This window comes from Apodemus sylvaticus, chromosome 19, assembly GCF_947179515.1.
Source record: "Apodemus sylvaticus chromosome 19, mApoSyl1.1, whole genome shotgun sequence".
NCBI lineage: Eukaryota > Metazoa > Chordata > Mammalia > Rodentia > Muridae > Apodemus > Apodemus sylvaticus.
Window position 1 is genome coordinate 4,521,349 of NC_067490.1, and position 26,623 is coordinate 4,547,971.

At 57.1% G+C, this 26,623-nt stretch overlaps 1 protein-coding gene across 1 annotated transcript in view; it reads right to left on the reverse strand.

Moving 5' to 3' along the window:
• Nucleotides 1-2,523: 2,523 nt before the first annotated feature.
• Nucleotides 2,524-26,623, reverse strand: part of Grm4 (glutamate metabotropic receptor 4) — an 87,277-nt gene continuing 63,177 nt past the window's right edge. Inside the window, exons 7-11 of the mRNA XM_052164226.1 lie at nt 15,289-15,489; nt 14,940-15,076; nt 11,444-12,379; nt 8,188-8,434; nt 2,524-3,425 (exon numbers count right to left, since the gene is read on the reverse strand). Coding sequence (XP_052020186.1) covers nt 3,376-3,425; nt 8,188-8,434; nt 11,444-12,379; nt 14,940-15,076; nt 15,289-15,489 — 1,571 coding nt within the window. The 3' untranslated portion in view covers nt 2,524-3,375. The remainder of the gene's footprint in view (nt 3,426-8,187; nt 8,435-11,443; nt 12,380-14,939; nt 15,077-15,288; nt 15,490-26,623) is intronic.

Genomic DNA, 26,623 nt, shown 5'->3' on the forward strand with positions numbered 1-26,623 from the left:
CTGTGTGTGAGGCTGGGGGAGGGGTGCAGACCTGTCTGTGAGGCTGTGGGGGGTGCAGACCTGTCTGTGAGGCTGTGGGGGGTGCAGACCTGTCTGTGAGGCTGAGGGGGTGCAGACCTGTGTGTGAGGCTGGGGGTGGGGTGCAGACCTGTCTGTGAGGCTATGGGGGGTGCAGACCTGTCTGTGAGGCTGTGTGTGTGGGGTACAGACCTGTCTGTGAGGCTGGGGGGGTGCAGACCTGTCTGTGTGTGGGGGGGTGTACAGACCTGTCTGTGTGGCTGTGGGGGGTACAGACCTGTCTGTGTGGCTGGGGGGGTGCAGACCTGTCTGTGAGGCTGGGGGTGCAGACCTGTCTGTGTGACTGTGGGGGGTACAGACCTGTCTGTGTGGCTGTGGGGGGTACAGACCTGTCTGTGAGGCTGGGGGGTGCAGACCTGTCTGTGAGGCTGGGGGTGCTTGCAGACCTGTCTGTGAGGCTGGGGGTGCTTGCAGACCTGTCTGTGTGGCTGGGGGGGTGCAGACCTGTCTGTGAGGCTGGGGGGTGCAGACCTATCTGTGAGGCAGTGGGGGGTGCAGACCTGTCTGTGAGGCTGGGGAGTGCAGACCTGTCTGTGAGGCTGGGGGTGCTTGCAGACCCACCCTCCCAGCTACCCGGAAGCTGGGGCAGCAGAACTAAAAAGCTCAATGTAGAGAAAATCTGTCTCAGAACAGAAACTATAAACAAGGAAACAGGGGGGGGGGGGAGTAAGCCCAGTGGTTAGAGTACGGGCCCAGTGTGCAAGAGGCCTGAGATGCCATTCGCATACAGTGACAGGAAATGATAAAATTATTCAATTTATAGCTTAGGATGGGAGCGGCCAGCCCAGGAAGAGCTCCCCTCACCTCAGAGTAGCTCACACATGCACTCCATCCGCTTCTGTCTTCCCCAGCAGTGTGTAGAGGACCCTTCTCTACTCTCCCATGTTGCTAGGCAGCCCTGACTTGCAGATCACTCTTGCCAGCCTTGGCCCATGGGCCGCCATTTTCAGTACCCACATTCTGGTTCAGGGGTTCAGATGCACCCAGCCCAGGGCCCCCTATTTAATAGCATGTGATCATCACCTTTCCCCAGGAATCAATGTTTCAGAGTTAATATGGCTTCCCTGGGGGCAGCTCCCTGGCAGCCGGGTCTCCTCAGCCTTCACCTGCTCACACAGGGGGAGACTGGGGTCCCCCCACCATCCCCTCCTGAGTGTGAGAGGAACAGAGAGACAGGGCCCCACTGGGTGATGATCCCACCCTAGAACAAAAGTAAGGTCACCATGCAGAGCTGGAATCAAGCGTGCCATTATAGCTGTGAGCCAGGCCTTCTACCTGGGGAGCCGTGGGCCTCAGAGCCCAGGAGGGGCAAGGCGGCTGCTGCAGGAATCCCTCAGAGGATGCCTTGTCCCCTTGAAGTCAATCCTTCCCCCGAACACCTATTCACCTGGAAGCTTCTGGAAATCTGATCTAGTACTCCAGCTTTGCCTGAGTGAGCCTAGTTCTAGCACGGGGCTGGCCAAAACCTAATCTGAGTGGTCTTGGACCATCCTACCAGACAGCGGGCCCTCTTTTCTGTTCCTAGCACGTCCTTGGTACCACTCGGAAACCCGGTGATGCGGGGGGCTGACTCAGTGGGCCGGGGGACCCCAACACCTGATACCACCCGGTGATAACATCTGCATCTCACACCTGGTCCCTGATCCTCCCTTTGGCTATGATGCCCACAGCCCTGCCATTAGCTGTTGGGGGGAAGAATTGGGGCGAGGGGTGGTGCCAAGAACCAGGGCCGGGTCCCACGGCCAGCTGTGGTCTCTCCCTAAGAGCCCAGTCTCTTTGCCATGCCCCCTGCCTACCTCCCAGCCTGTCAAGGGAGCCAGCTGCCAACAACGCATGCTTACATGCCTGCCAAACATACTTGCCACCGGCTAGGACAGATGCATACGAGGTAGACAGACGCCCAGAGCACAGGAAAGAGGAGAGAGACACACAGGCCCACAGAGTCACACCCCTACAGTGCCATGGGCTGACACATGGGTCACCCCAGCACGTGAACGCAGGGCTGGACTGGGGACCCTGGTATCCTGGGCCAAATTCTGTAGGGGACGCCCTTGGCTGGATTGGTACTAGAAGAGTTGCTGGTTTCTTTCTCTAAATATTTGTTTTTAATTATACATGTGTGTAGGTGTGTGCCCAGGTGAGCACAGGTACCCAAGAATCCCAGAGGAGAGCAGGTTACACTCTAGAGCTATGCCTGATGTGAGTGCTGGGAACCAAACTTGGGTCTTCCGTAAGAGTTTAGCCACCAAGTCATCTCTCCAATCCGCTTAGGCACGGCGATAGTCTGCAGTGTCCTGCTCACTTCGCTCGAGGTACCAGCAATCCAAAGCCTCCGCAGAGCCCCGCCCCCAGCAGCCTTCTGCCCCTGCAGAGCTCTGGTCGGCGGCTGCGCGTGGGGCCCTCAGTGGACACGCAGGCCGGGTGCAAAACCATGTTTATCTTTATTAGAAATGTTCTCGGTATAAAAACAGTCATGCTACACATCAGAGACCATCACCAAACACCCAGGCACTGAACTCCGTGTCGTTGGCAGGAAGGGCAAGGCGGGCAGGCGGGCAGGACACACTGCAGACAGGTAGGGCGGGCGAGCAGGCTGCAGGCCACAGGGACGCACAGGCCACCAGGAGGACGCAGCACTTCGAAACACACTCAAGATTAGTTTTTGTTTGGGCTTTTTTGGGGGGTGGATCCCCCTTTTTTCTCTTTTTCGATGTTAAAGAGTTGGTGGATGAAGCAAAGGCGGTGGGGAGGCTGGAAGGAAATAAGGTGGAGTGGGGCAGAAGAGAAAATGACGTGGTGGGGGCGGGGTGACCCAGGGAGCAGGGGGCGGGGCCAGGGCAGATGGCGGGAAGGGCGGAAGCTGAAAGGAAAATATGTAAGCAAAGAGCCCAAACAGACAACACATGCAGAGCAGAGACGGAAGAGAAACGCAAAGACAGGGTGGGGACCAACTGGGGTCACCAACAAGACAGACGGAGGCAGAAGGAGGGAGAAAAAGCCAGGGCTGGGCTCTTGAGACCGAGCCCCTGTGCTTTGGGGCGGGGCACAACGTCGGTCCAGAAGGAAGGCCCCGCGCGTGGCACAACCTGGAGCTGCCCCAGCCACTCAGCCTCCTCTGGTTGCCCACCACGGCTCGCCCAGCAGTGATGGCCGGGGTTTCTACTGTCCTCAGCACCAAGCCACGTTCGTGGATGCCCACGAGGCAGGCAGACATCAGCAGGGCCTTCGGGAATGGCCCGGCCGGATGCGCCGTCCTCAGAGGTGGCGGCTCTTCAGCCCCTTGGCTCCGCAGCCCGGCTAGATCGCATGGTTGGTGTAAGTGACGTAGGTCTGTTTGGTGGCCAGTGCTGGGGAGAGACCAGAAGAGTTGGGGAGTCAGCGCTGCCTCTTCCAGGGCCTTTTCCCCACCTAGAGGTACTGTCCAGCACAGAACTCCATTAGGGCCCCCAACCCAGGGCGCCCCAACTGGGTGCACGGCCCGCCTCCCCCAAAGCTGCCCCTCTTGCAGTCCCCAGACCCTACGTCCCACATAGAATCCCCACCGCCACGTCTCTGCTCCTAAGAACCATTTACTCGGATCACCCTCCTCCTCACAATGTTACCCGGATGCGACCCCCATCTTTGAGCATCTCCCCCTATAGAACCCTTGTCACCTCCTAGATCTATCCATGCCTTAAATAGTTCTTTGGATGTATGATACAATCATAGACTCTTAAAACACTCTCCAAGGGAAATCTTTCAGAGGTTCAGCCCCTGATATTTTGAAAGAGAAAGCGCTCAGCATGTCAGAATAGTGGCCCAGAAGAGGATCAGGGGACTGAGAGGAAAGAGTGTCATAGAGGGGCCTTGGCAGGCAAGCAGCTGAGACACACAGTGGCTTACACAAGGGAAACACAAGTCCCTGATCCCAGAGATGCTGGAGCGCCCATCCTGTCCATTCCTGGTAACCTGCCCTCCCCCCACCCCCTCCCCACCCGGCCTGCAGGCCTCCGACCAGGCTTTCCGCTCCGGTCATGGGCTCTCATTCATGTCTCAGCCCAGCTGAGACAGATAAGGCACATGTGGGGTCTTCCCTTTTCCTGGCCACAGCGTCCTCAAGGACCCTTCCCTAGGGGCCCAGCCAGGTGATGGTATCAGCTCCCACAGGCAGTGTGAGCTCCCCTACCCACCAGAGTTCAGACCCAGGAAGACCAGAGGCAGCTTGCCCACAGCTGTCAGTGAGCTGAGACTAGGGTCGAGAGGAGGCTGGCCACACTCTTGGTTCTGTCCTGCCTTGACAGGTTTGGGGATCTCCCTCAGTGGCAGTGACAGGGTGGCTGGGGTGGGGGTTAGGGTTAGGGGCTGGGTGGGGAAAAATGCTGTCCCCATCTGGAACTGCCTTGTCTCCCTTGGGAGTCCTTCGGCTCTGATGAGGTTGGGCCAGGGACATGTGACCTAGAAGAGAGGAGGTGGGGCGGGCAGCATGGAGGTCCTCAGGCTACCTCCCTGATTCCCTCCCTGTGACACGGGGCACACGGCTGCCGAGTTAAGGGCAATGTTTTGCGGCCTGTCTTGCAGCTGAGCAGGCTCTATGGTAAGTCTTGTTAATTAAATCCAGCGGAGGAGGGATGGTGGCCTAGTTAGGGTCAGTTATCAACCTGGAGTCATTTGAAGGAGTCTCAGTTGGGGGATTAGCCAGATCAGATTGGCCTCTGGTCACATCTGTGAGGAATTGTCTTAATGAGTGATTCAGAAGGGCCCAGCCCGCTGTAGGCTCTGCCATCTTCACGCACATGTGGGTCTGAGCTGTGTAGAAAAGCTAACTAGGCAAAGGCCGGAGACCGAGGCATGGAGGAGCCGTCCTCTGTGGCCTCTGCTTTGAACTCCTGCCTTCTATTCCCGATTTAGCTCAATGATGGACTATATGGCCTTTAAGGCAAGCTAATCACCTCCCCCACGGGCCCCAAGCTGCTTCTGGCCAGGGCGTTTATCATAACGATAGAAAGCAAACTAGGGCAGGTGCCGCACAACTTCTGCCACAGTCTGAGTAAGACAGTTGTTTCCCCTGCATGTCTGCAGATGCTGGAGATAGCCAGCCTCGATCCCTAGGGAACCAAAGGAGCAACAAGATGGAAGGAACCTGGGCCCATACTTCATTCCTGTCCACCTATCACTTTCTTTGACATTAGAGAGACAAGCGTCCATCTGATTTGAGCCTCTTGGTTTCCTCCTGAGACCTTGGGAGGTACCGAGACCAGAGTTCAGTTCAGCTAAAGAAGTAACTTTCTCCTTGCCAGTGGAGAGGGTGGGCAAAGGACATTGTGTGGTAGTGAGCTCCCTGTCCACAAGTATTCAAGGCAAAGCTGGGCGCAATGGAAGGAAACGTGCCCTGGCATTCCAGGAAAGATAGAAACAGCGGTGTTTTTATCCGGGCATCTCTACGGGGAGCTGGGTAACAGAGAAGATGGTGGGTTGATGCCACAGAACCAGGAGGCATCCTGGGCCTGGGATGGACTGGGTGAACTCAGAAGAGGCTGGGACACGGGGATGGCGGGTGTGCTGGGTGAGAAGCATTTGAGTAAGTGGGGACCCCCTTCTTCCTGGGTGACCTCAGGTGGCTCCCTCCTTTCCCTGCGGGGCCTCTGTTTCCCTACCTATAGTTAGAATAAGCAAGCACGGTGACCCTTGGTGCCTAGACTTCTTTTCCCAAAGGACCGCCACAACTTCCAACACCTCCACCAGCTAAATACAGTGTCCCAGCAGAGCCACTGCAGATGAGGATCCAAGCTGCCACAAACCGGTTCCCCACACTCCACCATCCCTGCGTAAACCAATGAGAACTGTTTCCTAGCCTAAGACCCTCCCATGGGCTGGGGTCTGGTGATGGAGAGAAACCTTAGCATTGGTAGGAGCCAACTCTCCACCGGAGGACATCAGTCCCAGGCCCTGCTGCATCGGGAACTATAAGGGGACAAGAAAGCCGTGCATGGCAAGGGACGTCTGGGTCCTGTGCCGCCAGCCCAGCCAGAGTTGCTTGCCTCCTCCGAACTGTCTGGATCCGACTCCAGAGCTTGTGGGATGGGAGTCTCGGCCCTCAGCTGCAAGCCACGGAGCCCCCAAGCCTTTTGTCAAAGCCTGTCTCACCATCTGGAAAATGGGCACAGCAAGCTGACTAGCACACCAAAAGAATCAGGCCGCCGGGAGGGGGCCTGGGACACAATCTGCGCCTCCTCAGCAACTACGTGTAATCTGCTAACAGAAGAGCCTTCTCAGAACTAAGGTTCTCCCTCCCTGTAAACCGGTGACAGCCACCACCGTTTTCCCTCCCTACAAACAACACAGCAGCTGGCTCTTGGGCCAGAGGCAATTGAAAACCCTCAGCTCTGAGAAGCTGGGCAGAACAGTGCTCCGCTCCAGCAGTGAGGCCAGGGGGGGCTTGACACTCCGTTCTCTTTGTGAGCGTAGGCATGAAGGTGTGGTGGAACCCTCCCCAGGGGTTCTCAGTCACCAGCCAACCATACAGCAATTTGCAAGACAGCTTGCGGCACAAGGCTAACGGTCGCAGCTTGTCGCCCTGTGATTCTGCACCAATCGGCCGGCAATCAGCTTTCTAAATTATTTATTCTGTTGTTTGTTTAAAGAAAGGTTGACCTGAACTTGACAGGGTGAAAAATGTTCCTTTTCCACAGGAGTGACACCTCCCCACTCCTCCTTCTCACACCCCCTCGGCTGGGCTGTCCCTAGAATTGATCACCGCAGAGCCCTGTCACTGAAAGAGACAGGGGACAAAGGGGCTGCCACCTCTGACTGCAGGGCATGCTGGGTCCACCCTTGAAGGAGCAGGGTTGGGGAATCTGTCTCCCCTCCACCTACTAAACTTCCTTTTCTGACCTTGTGATCAGCCTGAACAGGACAGAAGGACAACGTCATGGGGCCGTCAAGACTCTGCAAAGCCCCTCACCCTGAGGTCCTCACTGGTTGGTGAGTGTAATCATAATGTAGTAATAACCTTCCTGAGTTATACCATGGGTACATCCTACTCTCCACAGACGGCATGTGCATGTGAGTGCATGTATGTGCATATGTATTGTAGGTATGTGCATGTGCTCATGTGTGCACATGTATGTGCATGTGCGCATATGTGCTCATGTGTGGATACCTGCCTATTTGTGCGGAGCAGCATACAGAGCTGTTTCTGCACCAGTGTGCAGGGGCCTTGGAGGAAGTGGCCTGGAATGGACACATGTCTATAGGAAGGAAGAAAGGGTCCCAGTGCTCAAGCCAGAAATATAGACTGAGGACCCCTGGCATTCGACTGAACATGGAAGCCAGAGGGGCTGTCCTGTGAGGACCCTCTGCCTCTATCCTAAGGCAGCACCTGAAGGAAGGGCCAGGGTGGGAGGACAGGGGCCACGTGGTTTTCCGAGGGGAGGAGTAAGAACAAGGAAGCACATTGTGTGGGAAGCTTTTGGGACGCATCAGAAATCAGATATTTAACACCCCACACAGAGGACGGGTACCCCAGAGACAGGGAGGCCATAGCACGGAGAAAGTCGCCATAATATCAGGAAGGGACCTCGCCTCCTCTGGGTCTCAACTGGGCATCCAGCCCAGGTTGAGCCTGTCCCTGCTGCCATCAATTGGCTTTGTATGCCAAGTGTGCAGAGCGGGGACCGCTGCTGAGGTCCTGGGACAAGCCCGGGGAAAATGCTGTCCCGAGTGGACATCAACGGATGTCCCAGCCCACTTTAGCCTCACCCACCTGTCCCAGGATGACTATGTCCTAGGGTCCCCATTTTCCAGACCCGTTAGAGACAAAGCCAAAGGTGCCCCCTGGGTTACTCCAGGAACTGGGCCTCTGCAGCAGTTCCTCCCCCATAGAACGGACAGACATAGGCCGGAACAGGGATATGATCATGGAGTCTCAGCACCCTGCAGGAACCAGGTCAGCGGCCCAGAACGCTCCCAGGGTCTCTGAAGTTCTCTCCAGCCGCCAGAAGAGCCTAACAGGACAACTGTGATGACCTGCAGCCTACTGTCTCATACCAGACAGCAGGTAGAGACCTTTAGCAGCCTGTGCAAAGGGGTGGGGCGGGGCCTGTGCACAAAGGAAAGCAGCCGTACACTCACCTGGGGCCTCCAGGTTCTCACACAGCTCTGACTTGGCTTCCCCATTGGGCCTGAAGTTGCCTTTCTGTGTGAACTTGTTGGACATGGTGGCGGCGGTGACCACGGCTTTGAGACTGCGCTTGCGCTTGGGCACGTTCTGCTCCGGGTGGAAGAGGATGATGTAGACTTTTGGCATGTAGAGCATCCCCAGGGACACTGAAGCGCTCAGACTCACAGAGACCGTCAGTGTGGTTGTCTGGATGTACAGCTGTGGGTGGCCGCAGGTAGGGGTCAGAGCCAGCTCCGCCTTCATGCCCCTCAGCTCCGCCCCATCCTACCAAGACTCCACCCACCTGACTCTGACCCTTCCCTGCTCCAGCTCCACCCCCTCTGGCTCCACCCCCTTCTGCCCAGCTAATTCTCATCCTGGAGGGCCCGATCTGTCCAGCATCCATTCAGGAACACACACAGCTGGTATAGACCCATTCTGCACCCGATGGCTTCAAGCAGATGGAAGTCATTATTCCTGACACTAACATCCTAGCATGTGAACTCGGGCAGGTCAGTCCTTGTGCCTGTTTCCTTATGTACGGAACAGGCCTGAAAAAGGCAGTACCTACCTCACAGAGCTGTGGTGAGAGGGGGGGGACGCCCCCCTACATCCAACCTGGAGAAATGTCTCCAGCAGAGTTCTTGGGGACCAGAGGTGACCTTCCTAGGAGCAATCCCTGCCCAAGGCTGCTGTGAGTGAATGAGTCCCCCTGGTGCCTGGGGACAGCTCGCAGCAGCCCCTCGTCGTGACTAGCCCCGTCCCCCCAGGCCGCAACTAGGGACCACGACACCCCGTGGAAGATGGCTGTGGCACCAACGCTGTCAAAGCTCGTTTCATGCTCACCCGCCAGCACTAACGGTGACAGATGCTTAGCAAAATGGGAGCCCATTAATCTGGGTGTCGGATAATCCATTCCTCAATGGCGGAAGCCCTCCAAACGGAGCCCAGCAATTGCCACCACCGCCCTGCCCACCTTCCCTCCCACCTCCTTCTTTGTGACAGGTGATCCAGGCCCCAGCTGCCCCTCTGAGCTCAGCTGGGGCTCCAGGTGCTGACGCATAGGAGACAGGAAATCCCCCCAAGCCTGGGTCCCCGCCCTAGTGCAGCTGATGCTCTGTTATTCTAAGATGGCCCTGACTCCCTAAGGCCCCCTGTATTTCTCTGCAGTGTGGGGCACAAGTCTGTGCTTTCTGAAGACACACGGGTTCTAAAAGAGTAAAGGCGATCTACCCTGGCCTGGAGTGAGATGCTGGGCAGCCTGCTCCCCTCTTTGGGCTTACAGCCCCCACTATTCATGAGCACAGGCAGAACCCGCAGCGTTCCGGACTCTGTAATATGTGCACAGGAACCTTGTGTTTGCCTTTGCCAGGTTAGAAGTGGCCCCGAATGCTGAACTGTTTCTTGGTTTTCCTTTTTCAGCTTTCTGAAGACAGAAGGGTTGAGGGCAGCTCAGGGCAGCTCAGACTGGAGTAAAAACTGCTGAAGATCTGCCTTGAGGCTCTCTGGGGTCCCCAACCACCTCAGGGTAGAAACGTGGCTGTCCGCCTGGATCCTCTCCCTGCCCAGGACCCAGGGCTCCCCCTCCAACTCTGGAGCTGGCCTCTGGCTCCAGCACCCTTGGGTGTCCCCTGTGTACAGGTGTATGTGGCTCCCAAAAGGGGAAGCTGGTGAGTCCTTCTAGCGAAAGCCATGGTCAGGTGGCACCTGAGTCAGGGGAGGGAGGCAGGGAGGCAGGCAGGCCTTGGGATAGTTTAAGATCTAACGGAGGGCCGTCCTGCAAGGTGACCTCACTGCCTAACCGTCTGGCCTCGGGGTCAGCCTGCTACCATCCTGTCCCTCAGGTAGACCAGTCCAGCCCGCACTGCAGCTTCTTTGTGGAGCCCTCTCTGTCATCTACAGCCACCACTGTCCAGTAATGAGTGGGATTTGACAGGGGACAAAGCGTAGAGCAATAGTTGTATGTGTGGACGGTAGTCCCCTGCCTCTGTGCCAGGGCTGTGAGAAGCCCCGGGATCTGAGTCCGCCCACCCCCTTTGGCTCTCACTCAGGCTTAGAATCTTGACAAGCCCAGGAACCTCCTCCATCCTGGCTGACTCCACAGCCGCATCCTGCCCAAGGCTGGCTGAGCGGTGACCTCACAAAAGAGAATTACCGCGGTAGATGGCTCACAGCAATCCCTCACAGCTGGTAAGCCCTGAGAATCCTGGTGAAGGCAGGAGAGCCGTCCCTGGCTCGCCAGAACAGCCCGGACTGCCTCACACAGCACCCAGGGGAGCCATGCACCTCTGCTCACACCTGCACACACCTACCGGACCTCTCACACGCACATCTGGCCTACATCCTGTCCCTACAGCTGGGTGCACGTGAATATACGCAGATCCATTCAGAGGACTGCATGGCCACCCGTATATTCCCACCGGCACCTGAACCCGTGTGTGTACACTCTCCTGAACCCGTGTGTGTACACTCTCCTGAACCCGTGTGTGTACACTCTCCTGAACCCGTGTGTACACACTCTCCTGAACCCGTGTGTACACACTCTCCTGAACCCGTGTGTGCACACTCTCCTGAACCCGTGTGTACACACTCTCCTCCAAGCAGGCAGCTGTGAATCCCTCAGCACATCGGTCCCTCATGCCCACTGTCTCTGTGTACCTCACACATAGTTCATCTACTCTGCTGAGCATTCGCACAAAAGGCCATGCCTACGCCTGCGCGGTCTCTCTCTCTCTCTCTCTCTCTCTCTAAGGCTGGTGTCCCAAGTGATTCAAAACTCAATCTCTCTTCTCTGACTCCATTTGGAGGCTGGGGGGGGGGGGTCTTGGGGGGAGTAGTGCCAGTTATTGCGGCCACACATTGGTGAAGGCAGCCTGCTGTCTGGATTCCGAAGCGGCTATCTCCAAGGGGATACGCCCTTCCAGATCCCAAGAAGAGCCCCTTGGAGGAAGGAATCCAGGATGAGAGGGCCTCGGCCGCCATGTTGTGGCCTAGCAGCTACAGACCCAGATGCCCCTGCAAGACACACAGGAGGGGACTCCCAGGGGTGACCCCCAGGTGAGGCCAAAAGTAATTTCTCAAGCTGCCACCTTTCTAGGGTGTGGGGTCATATGCCCCAAGGCCACCCCGTAGGGGGTGGGGCCTCTGCCTGGACCGCCCTCAGCAGCCGGGGGCGGGGCTTGCAACCCAGCTCCTGGGCTCTGTCTGCCTTGTTCCTGGACCACCCACCTTGTCGGCCGACTGTGAGGTGCCAAAGAAGATGGGAATGAAGGCCAGCCAGACAATGCAGGTGGTGTACATGGTGAAGCCGATGGGCTTGGCCTCGTTGAAGGTCTCGGGCACGCCCCGGGTCTTGATGGCGTACACAGTACACGTGACCATGAGCAGCATGCTGTAGCCCAGCAGGCAGATGAGAGACAGGTCCGAGATGTCGCACTTGAGCACGCCCCTGGCAAAGCGGGGGTCAAGGGTCCGTTGGTCCTGGAAGTCCACCACCGAGTGGGAGGGGTCCACCACGAACCACACGCAGATGCCGAGCAGCTGCAGCGAGATGAGCACGAAGGTGATGGCCAGCTGCGAGGCCGGGCTGATGAACCGCGGGGCGCTGACCGACCGCTTGCCCTGCTCGAAGATGCGGTAGATGCGGTTGGTCTTGGTCAGCAGGGCCGCGTAGCTGATGCTCATGCCGAGCCCCAGGAAGATGCGGCGGAGTGAACAGGTCCCCAGGTCAGGCTCCGCGATCATAAGGAAGGTGGTGGCGTAGCACAGAAAGATGCCCGCCAGCAGCACGTAGCTCAGCTCCCGGCCCGAGGCCTTGACGATGGGGGTATCGTTGTAGCGCACGAAGGTGACCACCACGAACAACGTGGCGGCGATGCCCACCACAGCCAGGAAGAGGGGCAGCACGGCCCAGGGCGAGTCCCACTCCAGCTTCACGATGGGAATGGGCTGGCAGCTCGTGCGGTTCTCCGTGGGCCGCATGTCGTAGGGGCAGGTCTTGCAGGTGTAGCGGTCCACCTGGTACTGGTACCCCGTGCAGGGCTCACAGTGCCAGCAGCAGGCCATGCCCTTCACCGTCTTCTTCCGCTCGCCGGGCTGGCAGGGCAGACTGCAGATGGAGCGCGGCAGCTGCTGACCACTCCCTGGCCATTGCATCCGTTCCATCTGGAAGTGACAGCGTTGCAGAGCTGGCCTTGGGATGCGCGGGCAGCGCCCAGACCTCCCCCCTCCTCCCCTCCTCCCCTCCCCGAGATCTCTCTGGCTCCACACCTGAATAGGCCCGACGCTGGCCAAAAGCCCAGCTACCTGGACCTCACCAGAGCTGACTGACAGAGAGTTGGAACCCGGCAACTTTATCATGTGACCCAGACACCTGTGACCTGGGGGAATTCCAAACTCATCACTCAATCTGGAGAAACTGAGCCTTGAGTTTAACAGTGACTCCTTGAGTCATACTAAGCACCCACGCCGAGCAAAGACACGGGAGTCCTGGGCTTCCGAACCCCGGGGCTGGAGACGGTGTTGGCAGGAGCGAGTTAGAATTGCACATTTCTATCTGCCTAGACCCCTGCCTGCCTGTGTGAACGAGCCCCTCCTGCGTGGCTCCCATGCACGGAGTGAGAGACAGACTGCCTCACAGCTCAGTCCCCACCCGAGCTTCTGCCCAGCGACTCGGGAGTCCTACTCTGCTAAAAGCAAGGAACAAAGATTTAATCAGAAGACATCTAATGAGCGCCTGGGGGTCAGCATTCCTTTACATCTGGCTGGAAATGAGAGCGCCGCTCCCTGCTCAGGGCTCTGCAGATGCGGTTGGTGGAAGCAGGGGGGGGGCTGGGGGGAGTATTGTCTCGCTCTGCTGAATTCCTCACATTGCCCGAACTAACCCGGTGGCCCAGAGAGCTGCGGGTGCCGGACCAGGGAGCCTGGTTAACCTGAGGAGCCCTGGTCAAAGGGGGTGTGCTAAGGGCCGCGAGGCAGTCAGTTTGTTCTCAAAGTGGCAAGCCTGGCCTAATGGGACAGTGTGTGTGTGTGTCTGTATCTGTGTCTGTGTAAGCATGCATGTGTCTATGTATGTGTGTTCATGTGCCTGTGTGTGTGTGTTTTTATGTGTGAGTGTGTGCCTGTGTGTCTGTGTCTGTATGTGTACAAATCTCTGTGTATGTGTCTATGTCTCTGTATGTCTGTGGGTGTTCCTGTGTGTGTCTATGTGTGTGTGTGTGTCTTTGTATGTGTGTGTCTGTGTCTGTATCTATGTCTGTGTGTCTTTGTGTCTGTGTCTGTGTGTCTCTGTATGTCTCTATGTGTACGTCTGTCTGTGTGTAAGTGTGTGTATCTGTATGTATGTCTGTGGATGTCTGTTTCTGTGTCTCTGTATTGCGTCTACCTATGTGTCTGTCTTTGCCTATGTGTCTGTCTTTGCCTATGGGCCTGCCTGCCTGCCTGCCTGTCTGTCTTTGCTGTGTGTCTGTGTATCCATGCTTTGGTCTCTGTGTTTACTGAGGTCTCTCTCCTGCAGGAATGTACATGACTGGCCGAGGCTGTCCACGGAGCTCCTGAACTGAGAAGGGAGTATGGAAGGGCGGAGTGACGAAGCCTAATGCTGAGGTTGTCCTGGGCTCTGTGCATTATGGGATGTGTCACCCTAGCAGTCAAAGAGAGCAGTGGCTGTGTAGTGGTCCTGAGGGACGATGGTGGATATTCTGGAAACCCCTGGTCCCCATGAAGATGCCCAGTCCTAGGGTTACCGCTATGGCTAGGGGTGAATGCCTAACCTATTGGCCTCTGTTCTCTGCCTGTTCCAAGGGCGGCTGCCTGCGGTGGCTCCATTGGCAACCCAAAGCCAGCCATCCAGGGAGCAAACCGGAAGGCCCTGCCCTCACCTCACCCCCCCATCGTGACTTAGTCCCTTTCCTTCACATCAGGACACCCTGATCTGGGCTGGGCCAAGCTGGAACAGCGAGCAGACGGGCTGGCAGGGAGGGAAGACAGAACCTTCAGAACTGCACACACCTGCCCAGCCTTTCGGCCCAGCGTCTCTGAAAGAGAAACAGGACAATGGCTGCCTGGTAGAGCTACCAGCCTCTCAGCAAGACACAGGCTTAGAACTGCCGCAGTATAGAGGGGCACGCATGCGTGCAGTAGGGGCACGCACGCGCGCAGGCTGGACTGCTGCCGTGGACGGGCCTCTGTCTCCTGCACAGAACACACCCTGATCCGGCTCCCCTCTACCCAGCATCTGGAAAATGCATTACAAGAACAGGGTCCATCCCTCCAAGCTGTGTGACTTCGGGAGAACCCCTCCCTAGGGAGAGGTCCCGAGATATTTGCTCTGCTGAGAACCCTGCTGGGGCAGGGCTGCTGGGGCAGGGCTGCTGGGGCTCCTTGCCTGGAGGGGACGCCTGGAAGAGAACAGCAGGCTCCCCTCCAGCCCCGCAATGCAGAGGCCAAGCCCCCAACAACTCACGGTGGGCGCTTCCTCTCAACAACAACAACAATAACAACAAAACGTCTCACTGCTTGGGGTGCCACCACAAGAGCAAGAAGGAAAGTCGTGGCATCTCTAGGGTAACCCAGAGGCTGTGATAAGGAACACCAGGAAAAAATGGCCACCTTCTCTAGTGAAGCCTGAACAGCCAGAGACTCAGACTGATGCAGGCATCAGCCGGTGACCCCCAGCCCAGCCGGGTGCCTGCACTTTGTCCCCACATCCTGTCCTTACGCTTACTTTGAGGTGCAGGTGGTCTGTCCATGAGCCAATGACCTTGTACTCAGCTGAGCCGTTGCGAAGTTGGTACTGGTAGATGTCATAACGCCCCGGCGCGTCTCCGTTCTCGTTGAAGGTCACGGGGTTCCCGGCGATGCCTGCATGGGGGGAGGGGGGGGACTTCGCTGAGCCTTTGCCCAGGTATGAGGAGGTTTACAAACTGAAGACAGAAGTGTCTCTGGGAAGATTCCTGCACAGGACATCTGAAGAGAGCATTGTTCCCGCCCCGAGAGCCCAGCCCTTTATACCCTGCAATGGCATGGCCCGGGCTAGCCCAGAGTTAAGTAGTGTCCTGTTCCACACCCCCTACCTGAGAAGTTGACGCTCCTGATGTACTTAAGCAGCTGGGTGCCATCTACGGGGTCCATGCGAGGGCAGAGTCCCACGCGGCCCGGACACAGGTCACGATGCATGGCGTGCAGCGCATGGCCCATGGCGTACACAGCGTCTATCACAAACTGCACCTTCCCCTCCTGCTCGTAGGCCGAGTCCTGCCCGATGCGCTCTCGGTCTGTGAGAGAACACCACGCCCCGGCACTGTGAGGCCCGCCCTCTGAGCTCAGCAGGGCAGTGCAAGCCTGTGCCTTCCCCTCCATGCACAGGCTCCCGATTTGAAGCCCGATGTGTGTATGGAGAGGGGGACCCCGGGGGACCCCAGGGCATGAAGGGAGAGTCCTCGGCCCTACACTATACTCCACGAGGCTCCAGAACAGCCAGGACAAGCCCCTTGGTTCCGCCACTGTCAGCAGGCAGAGACGAGCTAACATCCTTAGGACCGGGGTATCTGCAAGCCCTCTCTCGGCCGACCTGCAATCCCCAAGGGCACAGTTGCCCCCACAGGCTTGGGAACAGCCATGACAGGAGCTGTGTCTCTCCCGAGAGTCGTGGTGTCCCAAAGGCAGCTCACCATGGGCTGCCTGCCACACCAGAACGTGACACCCTCTTCCTAGGAGGCAGATAAAGGAGGCCCTCCATGGCCTCTTGCGGCCTTCAGTGGCTTTCAGTCCCTTGGCCCCAGGCATCAGCATCGTACCAGCCATGTCTCCCCACTTCAGTAACAGCCTTTCCAACAGCCAGGGTGAGTGAACTCACCTAGTAGCCTTCTCACTACTGACTGAAGTGTCCCCCACCCCCTCCACAAACCCCCTGTGGCAGGGTGCTACCCTCCCAGCAAAACATCTGCCACCTCCAACAGACCAGCTGTGCCCATGTGCAACATCTGGATCCCTTCACGGAAGGGAGGGAGGCCAGGGTCATTGGATCCTCACGCGTGTTTCTAGACATTCCTCTCAGCCACTTGGATGCAATTCTTCCCTAGCTATCCATGGTTACAGGGAGGTCCTAGGGGTTCTACAAGTGGGGGACATACGTAGAAGGAGCCCCTTCGATGTGGCCAGGGAGGAGCCATCATTCAGTCAGCGTGAGTGCAGACCTTCCGGGGTGGCTACTTTAGGTCACCCACACTCCTGCCTGCAACCCCTCACCCATACTCTGTAAGTAAACGAAGCCTCTGAGTCTCTGTATGTCACCTGTCACCTTTGGACCGCCCTTCACGACATGGCTTGTGAGTTCGGCTGAGACGGAGTTATTAAAACTCATCCCAGATGCACTGAGGCGGACTCAAACTTGGGTTGGTCCCTGGGACCTCATGAGGAGGAGGCAGACACTTACACACTCCAGGAGGGCTTCTTACGACCCTCACCCAGAGGGCCACCCTGCCCCTGTTCAGCAGCCCGTTCAGGGCTCCAGGGGTCTGGGCGCCCTCAACTGGCAGGGGCCTACCAACTTTGCTCCAATGGTTGAGAGATTGTGGGGCAGTGAGGCGCAGGTTGGTGGCCAGAATGGGGGCTTTTGAAGCGGCAGCAGTGACCGCTGCACTGTGACATCCAGGCAGACTTCCTGGAGGTGGCAGCTCTTGGCCCAGGTCCCATGCGATAGTGATGATTTTTACAGCCATGTCTTCCACTATCTGCTGAGCTCCTCTAAGCCAGGTGCTGTGCCCCAGTGGATGTGCTGGGCATTGCGGCATCTGCTCATTGAATTCTTTATTATGTTTAAGATTATTTTAATTTATGTATATGAGTGCTTTGTCTACATGTATGTATTGCATCATGGGTGTGCCTGTAGGGGTGAGAAGGATTCGCATCCCCTGCTGTTAAACATGGCTGTGAGCCACCGGGTGGGAGCTATAAACTGACCTGGGTTCTCTGGAAAAGCGCTTAATCACTGAGCTCCACCCCCTTCATTCTTTTTGAATGTTTTTTTTTAACTTTATTTCTTTATTTTTTATTATTATATTTTTGTTTTTGTTTTTCAAGACAGGGTTTCTCTGTGTAGCCCTGGCTGTCCTGAAACTCACTCTGTAGACCAGGCTGGCCTCAAACTCAGAAATCCACCGTCTGTGCCTCCCGAGTGCTGGGATTACAGGCGTGCGCCACCACCGTCTGGTGTTGAATGTTTTTTGAGTTGCATTTATTTGTTATGTGTGTGAGCTCAGGTGCCACAGCTCACACGTAGGGGGCAGAGGACAACCTGGCGGGGTCAGGTCTCGGTGTCTACCGTGAGGGTCTCAGGACATCAGTGAATCCATACCTCGCTGACATGACTAACCAATTCCTTTGCAGAGGTGGAGAGACTAAGGCACAGAAATGCCGGGAATGAGCAGGGTCCCAGCCAGAGCGAGACGCGGGCATCCTAACACCAGGCTGCCCTCACAGGAAGGAAGCAGGCAAGAGCTGGAAAGAGGGTCCGGGGCCCAGAGGTGTCTGTAGGAGGAGAGAGAAAATGGGCGGAGCCCTCAGGAAGTCCAGAGTGCTTGCAAGCCTTAGTCCTACAAGCTATCTTGCTGCAGAGGAGAGACGGGTGCTGCCTGTGCCTCAGCTGCACTCGCGGATCCCTGCCCAAGGGCGGAGCCACATTGGGAAGGAGAGTCCTAAGGTGAGATCACAACCAGAGACCAGGGGGGCTAGGTTAGCACTCAGCCCCTGCTCCCTGGGAACTCAGGAAGACAGCATGTCCATCCTCCTGCCCAGGGCACCTCAGAAGCAGGCCTGGGGTAGGGAGAGCTCAGTGCCCATCTCTAGTGTGTGCCCCACTATTCACCCCCTTCACACCAGACAAGACACTCACAGACCCCTGGACCTGGGAGGCGGGCCTGACGGCTGTGGCACTTGTCACTAGGGGTCGCCCTGTTGGCCAGGACTAGCCTTGGCTCACGCAGAGCAGGCATTCGCTGTTTGAGAGTGAACATAGGTGATGTCAAAAAGCAATTTCCTGGGACTGCGCTGCTGGTTACCTGCCCCAGCCGTCTTGTCACAAATATGAAAGCAGAGGCCAGGAGAGGGGCACTCCAGCTACGCAGACGCGGTAGGGCCTCTGTGGGAGGGCAAGTGCCTCAACCTTCAGCGCTAACCTGCACGCCTCTCCCACCACACGGCCTGTGCCACCTCTGAGCCTCACGCCTCTCCCACCACACGGCCTGTGCCACCTCTGAGCCTCCCTGTCTACTCCTAACAGCTCTGTCAGTTCTAGGTCAAGTCGCAAACAGCTGGAGCGGCAGAACGTGGATCTTCCAGCTTGCCCATCCTGTCTTCTTGTCAGAGCCTCCACCATGGGGCGCTGAGAGGCAAGAAAGAGAGAAGTTGGCTGAGGGGGCTGGGCTGGGCTCCCAGAAGGCCTGCCCTAGATACCCCAGCAGGGTTTCCACTGGGGTCAGAAGTCACTGGGGAGAGAGATGCTAAGGATGAAGACTTCCTCCTCCGGAAGCTGCCTCAGCAGGAAAGCCTGCCTCTGCTAGTGTCTGTGGAAAGGATCTAGGTGCAGACTCATGCGCAGCCCCCCAACTCCCAATCTCCAGCCAGCAAATCACAGAGCTGGCCACTGACTCCTCGATACACTGCCCCAGCTACAGATGACACATGGGGGGTCCCTTACCATGAGCACGGCAGGCTGTGAAGGAGGGAGGGAGGGTGGGAGGGAGGGAGGGAGGGAGGGAGCCTTCTATGCCTTAATCTTCTGTGTCTCCCCTTCTCTCTTTCCCTTCCCTTCCCAGCCTGGGACCCCAGGCCTGCACCCCCAGAAGGCAATAATGACAGGCCAAAGTGCCCTTCACTAGATGGTGATCTACATCCTAGTCTCTTGCTCCAGGGGTCTCCATACTGTTCTTTCTCCCCACCCCAGGCACAAGACACCGGGGACTCCCTGTCTGCAGGGGGGAGGGGAGGGGAGGGTTGTGTGGGAGTCAGTGTCCCCTCTCACAGGTGAGTGGAACCCCGGCCCAGCAGAAGCCTCCCAGCTTTGGGAGGAGGTGGGGCACACGTGCCTGCAAGGAGCCTCGGGAGGAGATAAATTCCAGACACATGGTGCGGTGACAGCAGCAACAGTTTGAAGATGTCCTAATTGTGTCCCGGGGCACCGCGAGGCAGAGATGCATTTGGCTCAGCCACGGGTGACAGGCAGCTGGGAACGGAGGGAGGATTTTCTCTCCCAAAGCCCTGAGCGGTAGTTACCGCGGAGACTGCAGCCTTTGTCGCCAGGTTGTAAATTGTAATCGGAATGAGTTTTCAAGGTTGAAATAATCAGAGTCCGAAGTTCTCTCCACTCCCCCACGTGCCCCACCCCACCACCTGAATTCCACTCCTGAAGGCGCCTTCAGGATTGAGACAGCACATATGGGCTATCCTGCATCCCCGCATCCTGGGCTGACCCATCCCACGAGCGGGAGCCGACAGGACTCACTTCCACCCCCAGCCCCCCAGCCTCCCGGGCTGACCAGCCCTCACACCCCACTCCATACCTGTTATCCGTGTTTCTGTCTCATTGTTTGGGGGGTGAATAGGGTCTCACTCTATAGCCCAAGCCAGCCTCCAAAACTAGGGTGATCATCCTGCCTCTGTCTCCGAAGTGCTGAAAATACAGATGTGCTCCACCGTCCTAGCACAGGTCGGGCTTGAGCCCACCTCAGGACCTTTGCACACACTGCCACCATGCCAGGCAGGCGCAGTTTGCGTAGACAAGCACTCCAGGAGAGGGCGAGGAAGAACTAGAGAGGGCAGGAGTCGGGGAGGGGACACAAAGTGTGGCAGCGGAAAGGAAGAGTGTGGGGCGTGTCTCCCTGGAGACCTCCAGGACACTGCAGGTGTCATTGCACCCCAAGCTATCCACTGTGCGGCCACTCCCTCCCAGGGGCTCCCCTCACTCCCTGGCAGGGCTCTCCCCAACCATGCCCACTCGAGATGCTCAGAGTTTCTGTGCTGACCCCTCCCTGGGATCCGAGACCAAGACCAAGCTCCTGCCCATCCTCTGCCCATCCTCCGCTGCCCTGCCCCACCCAGATGAGGTGAGTTCAACCTTTGGCCTTCAGGCTCCACCCTTAGCTTCTTGGCCTCCTTCCCCCGGCCTGGGGTCTCTCAGCAAGCTCTCCAGCCATTCTGAAAGATTGCCCCCAGCCTGACCCCTGCACGACCCCTGCTCGCCACTGCCCGCATTTCTGGCCCAGACCCTGTCACTGTCTTCCTAAGGCCGCCTCCGCCATCCATCCAGACAGCAGACAGACAGGGCAGTTAGAGCAGCGGGTGGGCCCCATCACTCTCCTTGTCAAGGCTCTGCTCGTCACCAAGTGACCCAGGCTACCCCTCCTCACCTCTCTAGCCTCATCCCCCTCCTCTTGCCCCACTTCAGCACTGTGGGAGAGTCATGACTTCCTAGCACGGGTCAGGCTTGAGCCTGCCTCAGGACCTTTGCACACATGGCCTCCTCCCTGGCATGGGCTCTCCCAGCTCTCTCTCCACACGGTGCCCCCCACCCTGAACTGAGTGTCACCGGCAGTTTCAGGGACACCTTCTCAGTTAAGTGTGCAACCTGCCTAGGCTCCCAGAATTCCCAACTTCCCTCCAAGGCCCCTCAGGATGGGCTCCCTCCTCTGCAGCTGTCAGGCTACACCACTACCCTGGCCAGGCTGCCAGAGAACTCTGAGGCAGGTCTGCTCCCAGTGGAACTAGCACAGGCTAGGCACACACTCAGCCTCCCCCTCTCCCTCTCCTCTTTCCCACCCAGCATGTGTATGTGTGTGCATGTACATCTGTGTGTCCATGAGTGTGTGAGTGTGCATGTACACGTGAGTGACTGCATATGTGTGTATGTGTGTCTGTATGTGTGTTTATATGTGAGTGTATCTGGTGAGTGTTTGTGCGTCTGTGTGTGTTTGTGTTTGTGAGTGTATGTCTATGTTTGTGAGTGTGTCTGTGTGTCTGTGTGAGTGTGTGTATGAGGTGTGTGTCTGTGTGTGAGTGTCTGTGTTTGTGAGTGTGTCTGTGTGAATGTGTGTGAGTATGAATGTGTCTGTGTGTGTGAGTCTGAGTGTGTCTGTGTCCGTGTGTGAGTGTGTGTGTCTCTATGGTAGTGTATCTGTGTGTGTAAATATTTGTGTATGTGCCTGTGTGTATGTCTGTCTTTGTATATGTATGTTTGTGAGTGTGTCTATGTGTCTTAGTGTACCTGTATTGGTGTGTAATTGTTTGTGAGTGTATATCTGTGTGTGTTAGTGTATCTGTGTCGGTGTGTAAATACTTGTGTGTGTGTCTGTGTGTGAGTGCGTATGTGTGTATGTGTTTGTGAGTGTGTCTGTGTATCTGTGTGTGAGTGTGTCTGTGTGTATGTCTGTGTGTGTGTCTGTGTAAATGTGCGTGTGAGTGTGTCTGTGTGTGTGTCTCTGTGAACCAGAGATCACCTTCAGATGTCAACCCTCAGGGAGCCATCCACATTGGGATTTTTTATCTTTGTTTCTACTTTGAAACAGGGTCTCCGCTGGCCTGAATGCACTGATTGGCCCCTGAGACGGGGTCCGCCTGTCTCCACCTCCCCAGACCTGGGGTTGTGGGCGCATACACAGCTGGCTCCTTTAAACGGATTCTAGGTCAAATCCAGTTCCTCATGATAGCCAGGCTCATGCTTTACTGACTAAGCCATCTCCCTGCCTCACATTTAGCCTCTAAAAGTCATGATATCCCGATAGAAAAACCAAGGAAAGGGTTTGGAGTAGGGACCCAGCAACCCCTGGCTACCAACAGCTGAATAACTAGGAGTTCCTAATGGGTGCAAGGCTGGTACACAGTAGGTGCTCCCAAAATACTGTCCTTCCCCCACTTTCCCAGGAGGAAGGTTTCCTTGGTCCCTCTATGGAGGAGATGGTAGGAAGACCCTACAAGAAGGCTGAGGAATGCTGGGCGGTGGTGGTGCGCGCCTGTAATCCCAGCACTTGGGAGGCAGAGGCAGGCTGATTTCTGAGTTTAAGGCCAGCCTGGTCTACATAGTGAGCTCCAGGACAGCCAGGACTACACAGAGAAACCCTGTCTCGAAAAAACCAAATCCACCCCCCACACACAAAAAAAAAAAAAAAAAGAAGAAGAAGAAGGCTGAGAAAACCTGGGGGCTGGACACCTCTGGAGCCTTGCTCTGTCAGCTACTACCTGTGTGACCTTAAGTAAGTCCTTAACCTTGCTCAGCCTCAGTTCCTCATCTATAAAATGGGTTACCCGAAAGATGAAATGCAAAATCCCATGACAGATCTTGATAAAACGCGAATGGATGCACCAAACTAGCTGCTGGGAGAGCTGAGGCGGCTCCAACTGCAGCCAGCACCTGGGTAACTAGCCCTCCCCAACACAGCCTCAGCAGTCCCGTCCTGCCCTCCCTCTCCGGACTTCCAGCCCCTGGGAGCAGCCAACAGTAAATTTTTCCTATCTCCTCATAAACCGAGCCTTCCTCTGCTCAGCCATCACCTGGCTGGCAGCGCTGTCAAAAAGACGGATGCCACATCTGCTTTGTTTATGACTTTAATTCCCAAGCCTGCTCGGCGCACTCGGGGAGGGGCTGGGAGCGAGGGAGGCAGGTGGCAGGCATTGCCCTCGGGGGCCTGACAGCCGCAGAGCCGCCCCTCTGTGACCCTTCTTGCACAGCGAGAGCAGCCCAGGGGTCAACAGCAAAGCAGCTCCTATCGTCCAGTCCCAGGGACGCTGTGAGGGAGGGCCGTTCCCGTCCCGAGGCTCTGGAGGCTGAGCAGGGTGGCAGGGTGCCAGTTACAAATGAGGACCTGCTCAAGGTCACACTGGGGAGTGTTGGCAGCGTGACACACACCCGGTCTACAAGCTGTGTTGGGAAAATACCAGACCGCCAGCTGCCGGCCTCACCTGCATCCTCACACAGCCCTGTCCCCGTCTGCACGCCTGTCCTCTCTGCACAGCCTTGAGTGTTGGAGACGCTGAGACCTCTGAGCCCACCCCCCCCCCCGCGTGGCCCCCACCACTGTCAGACGCCCAGGGAATGAGGGCTGCTTCTCTCTGTCCTCCAGATACCCAGGACCGAGCTCCACGGTCCTCAGGGAGGCCTTCTCGCCACTGCCTCTTCTCCATCTTATCCCAAACAAACCTGTCTCCCCCCTGCCCCCACACCCACTCCAAGCCACAAGGACGCGCCCCTAAGCCTTGGGGCTAAGCGCCCTCCTGCCGCCTCTTGCTCATTGCCCGCGTCGGCCAGGACGGGAAGGACATAGACTGGACACCGCAAGAGTGGTCCATGTTCCCCGTGAGACCCGGGGCAGGGTGGGCAGGGCCATGGAGCCCAGACAGGCAGAGGCTCCACTTCCAGGAGAGGAGCAGTGCTGGTGATAGACAGTGCTAGGATCCAGGCTCCAGGGCAGGGGGACACAACTCCTGCCCCGCTTCTGGCTGCCTGCACCAGATAAAACTGGACGATGCCCCAGGCTTAGAGGAAGGAAGGGGAAGAGGGAGATGGGGGCAGGAGGGGAGACAGGGCTCCTGCTTCACCTCTGGGGCCGGGATTCTCGGAGGCAAGCTGCATCCTGCCAACTTGGGCGCTGTGATGCTTGAGAGTGGCCTCAGTTTTCTCTTCTGCAAAATGGGTGCTAGCCCTGAGACAGTCTACACCACCCACCCTTGGATGGCACAGCCCTTTCTCCGCCTTCTACAGCAGGCAAATCAATACTGAGACATCAGACTGTTTGACTATTTAGACCCTGAATTCTCTCCACACCCACAGCCCCCTCAGCACCCGGGACCCTCAGACCGTCTCCATTGCTCATGCTTCGTCCCCACGAGGGGATGGGCAGGGTCTTCCATTCGGTGCTGCCCCCCATGCCACCCTGCCCTTCCCCTTGTGCCTAAGCCAACGACTCACCCTCTCCACCCCCCCATCCCCCAGTGACAGTCCCAGGTGCCCGCTGGGAGTTGAGGAACAAGTCCTTCAGGACTCTTAGCAACCCCTAGCATGCTGGTTACTGCATCAGCAGTAAGGTGGCTGATGCAGGAGGATTGCTGCAAGTGTGAGTCCAGCCTGGGCTATAGAGTGAGACTCGTAGCCTCAAACAAACAAACAAACAAACAAACAAATAGCAAGCCAGACCTGGTGGTGCAAAGCTATAATCCTAGCACTTGAGAGGTGGAGGCAGGAGGGTCAGGAGTTCAAGGTCAGCCTCCACTACATCAAGACTCAAAGACCAACCCAAGTTACAAGAGCCCCTGTAAGTAAGATAAAAGCTTTTGTGGTCAGGTACCAGATGCCCTGGCAGAGCCAGTGTGAGAACTCTGTGGCTTTCCCCAGTTTATTACCTGTGGACTAAACCTCAGATTCAATGCCCCACTCCAAGTTCCCATTAAAGTCACCAAGGGAACTTTAAAAGGCCAAGGCCACCCATGATGGGCCTCTCATCCATGATGGAGACCCTAAGCACTCCCCAGGTGGCTCTAATGTACAGCCAGGCTGGACAGCTTCCCCTTCTCAGTTCAGAAAGCGACTTCATTAGTGACCTCACTTCCTCCTGAGACCCCCGGGGACAGCTCACATCGACCCAGCTTCTCAGAGGAGGAAACAGAGGCCAGGGGGCCACGGCTGGCCCGGACGCCCTGCACGGCTCTATCTACGCTCTGAGACGGCCTCTGCCTGCTGCAACAGAGAGCCAGTTCTGGGATCCCACTTTCAAAGGCCTCAGAGGTCCGGCCAGCCTGGAGCAAGAGCCTGAGCTGAGCCTGTGACAGGAGATGACTCCAGAGAGCTGGCCCTCACCTAGACACTAGAGCAGGACACCCCAACGCTTCCTCTCACCCCACTTCCAGTCTCTCCCACCCACCCTGGGAACCAGCTCTGGTAAGCCATGATCGGGGTGTTCAGACAATGTGTCACCCCCACAGGGACACAGTGAGCCCGCAGGGCGGGGACAAGATACATGGCTCACCCTCCATTACTAGGCATGTCTGTACTTCTGTGTATGTGTGTGTATGTGGGTGCGTGTTTGCGGGGAGGTGCACACATGAGCATGTGTGCGCAGAGGTCACAGGACAACCTCTGTGCCGTCCCACGGGTACCTTTTACCTTTCGTCTGTGACAGGGCTTCTCACTGGTCTGGAGCTGCAGTGGGCTAGGCCAGTTGTGCAGTGAGCCCCAGGGTCCATCTGTCTCCCTGCCCATCTCTCCATCCCAGGGACAACAAGTGCAAGCCATGCCTGGCTTTGTGTTATGTGAGCCATGTGCCTGTGTGTGCCTGTGTGTGTGTGTGTGTGTGTGTCTGTGTACCATGCACACGCAGTGCTCCTGGAAACCAGAAGAGGGCATCAGAGCCCCGAAACTGGAGTTGCAAATACCTGTGAGCTGCTCTGCGGTGCTTGGAGCTGACCTTGAGTCTTTGGCAAGAACAACAAATGCTCTTTCTTACCCGCTGAGCCATCTCCCCAGCCCTGAAGGCCTGTACCACAGGCCTCTACTGCTTGTACGGCTACTGTGATTGTCACCTGGCAGGTGCTGTGCAGCCTTTAACGTGTTCCCTAGCCTCTCTGAATCTCCATGGCCTCTCTTACACTTGAATTGTAGGGCCTGCTCGAATTGGGAGGGTAAAACCTAACCTGGAGGAGCACGAGAAACAGGCTCATGGCGGACACACGAGCCTCCATGTGAGGCCCCCACACAGCCCCGCTCAGGCCCACCCCTCACACACACACACAGCTACGCACGCTGCCCCTCGACACACTCACATACATAGTCTGCAGCCCAGACCCCAAGGACCCCACTGGCCAGTGTCTGCTAGTCACGTGGGCTGTAGCCACCGAGGGGTGGCGATGTTCCTCTCTCCCAGACCCCCATTCTCCTGGGCCTACCCTAGGGACCCTCAATCCCCCAGCGACTCCTTGAGGCGTGTCTCCAGCCCCACTGTGCCCAAGCTACTCCAGAAAACACAGGACGGAAGTCTTACACACACACACACCCTGAGAGGTGCCACATGGATAGAGCACTAGAGTCCGGCGGCACAGAGTGGACTCTGCTGCAGAGCAGGTGACCCAGAGCACTCAGCACATTTGAATCAAGTGCCAGGCTGCGACCCCAGGGGCCCGAGCTCAGGCCTTAGCCCCTGGCACCTGTAGGGCAAAGACCCTGTCTCAGAGCTCCCCGCACTGGCTCCTCCTTCCGGGAGCTCAGTTTCCCCCACAGCGCACCCCATGGCTGGGAAGGGCTACTGCCCCTCCCCCTTCCAGCACGCCCTCACTCCTGTTCATGGGTTCTGTTTCTAGTGCGCATCTCCCTCTGACACATCCCATGATTTATTTATCTTGTTTATCATCTTCTTTCCATCAGAATAAAAA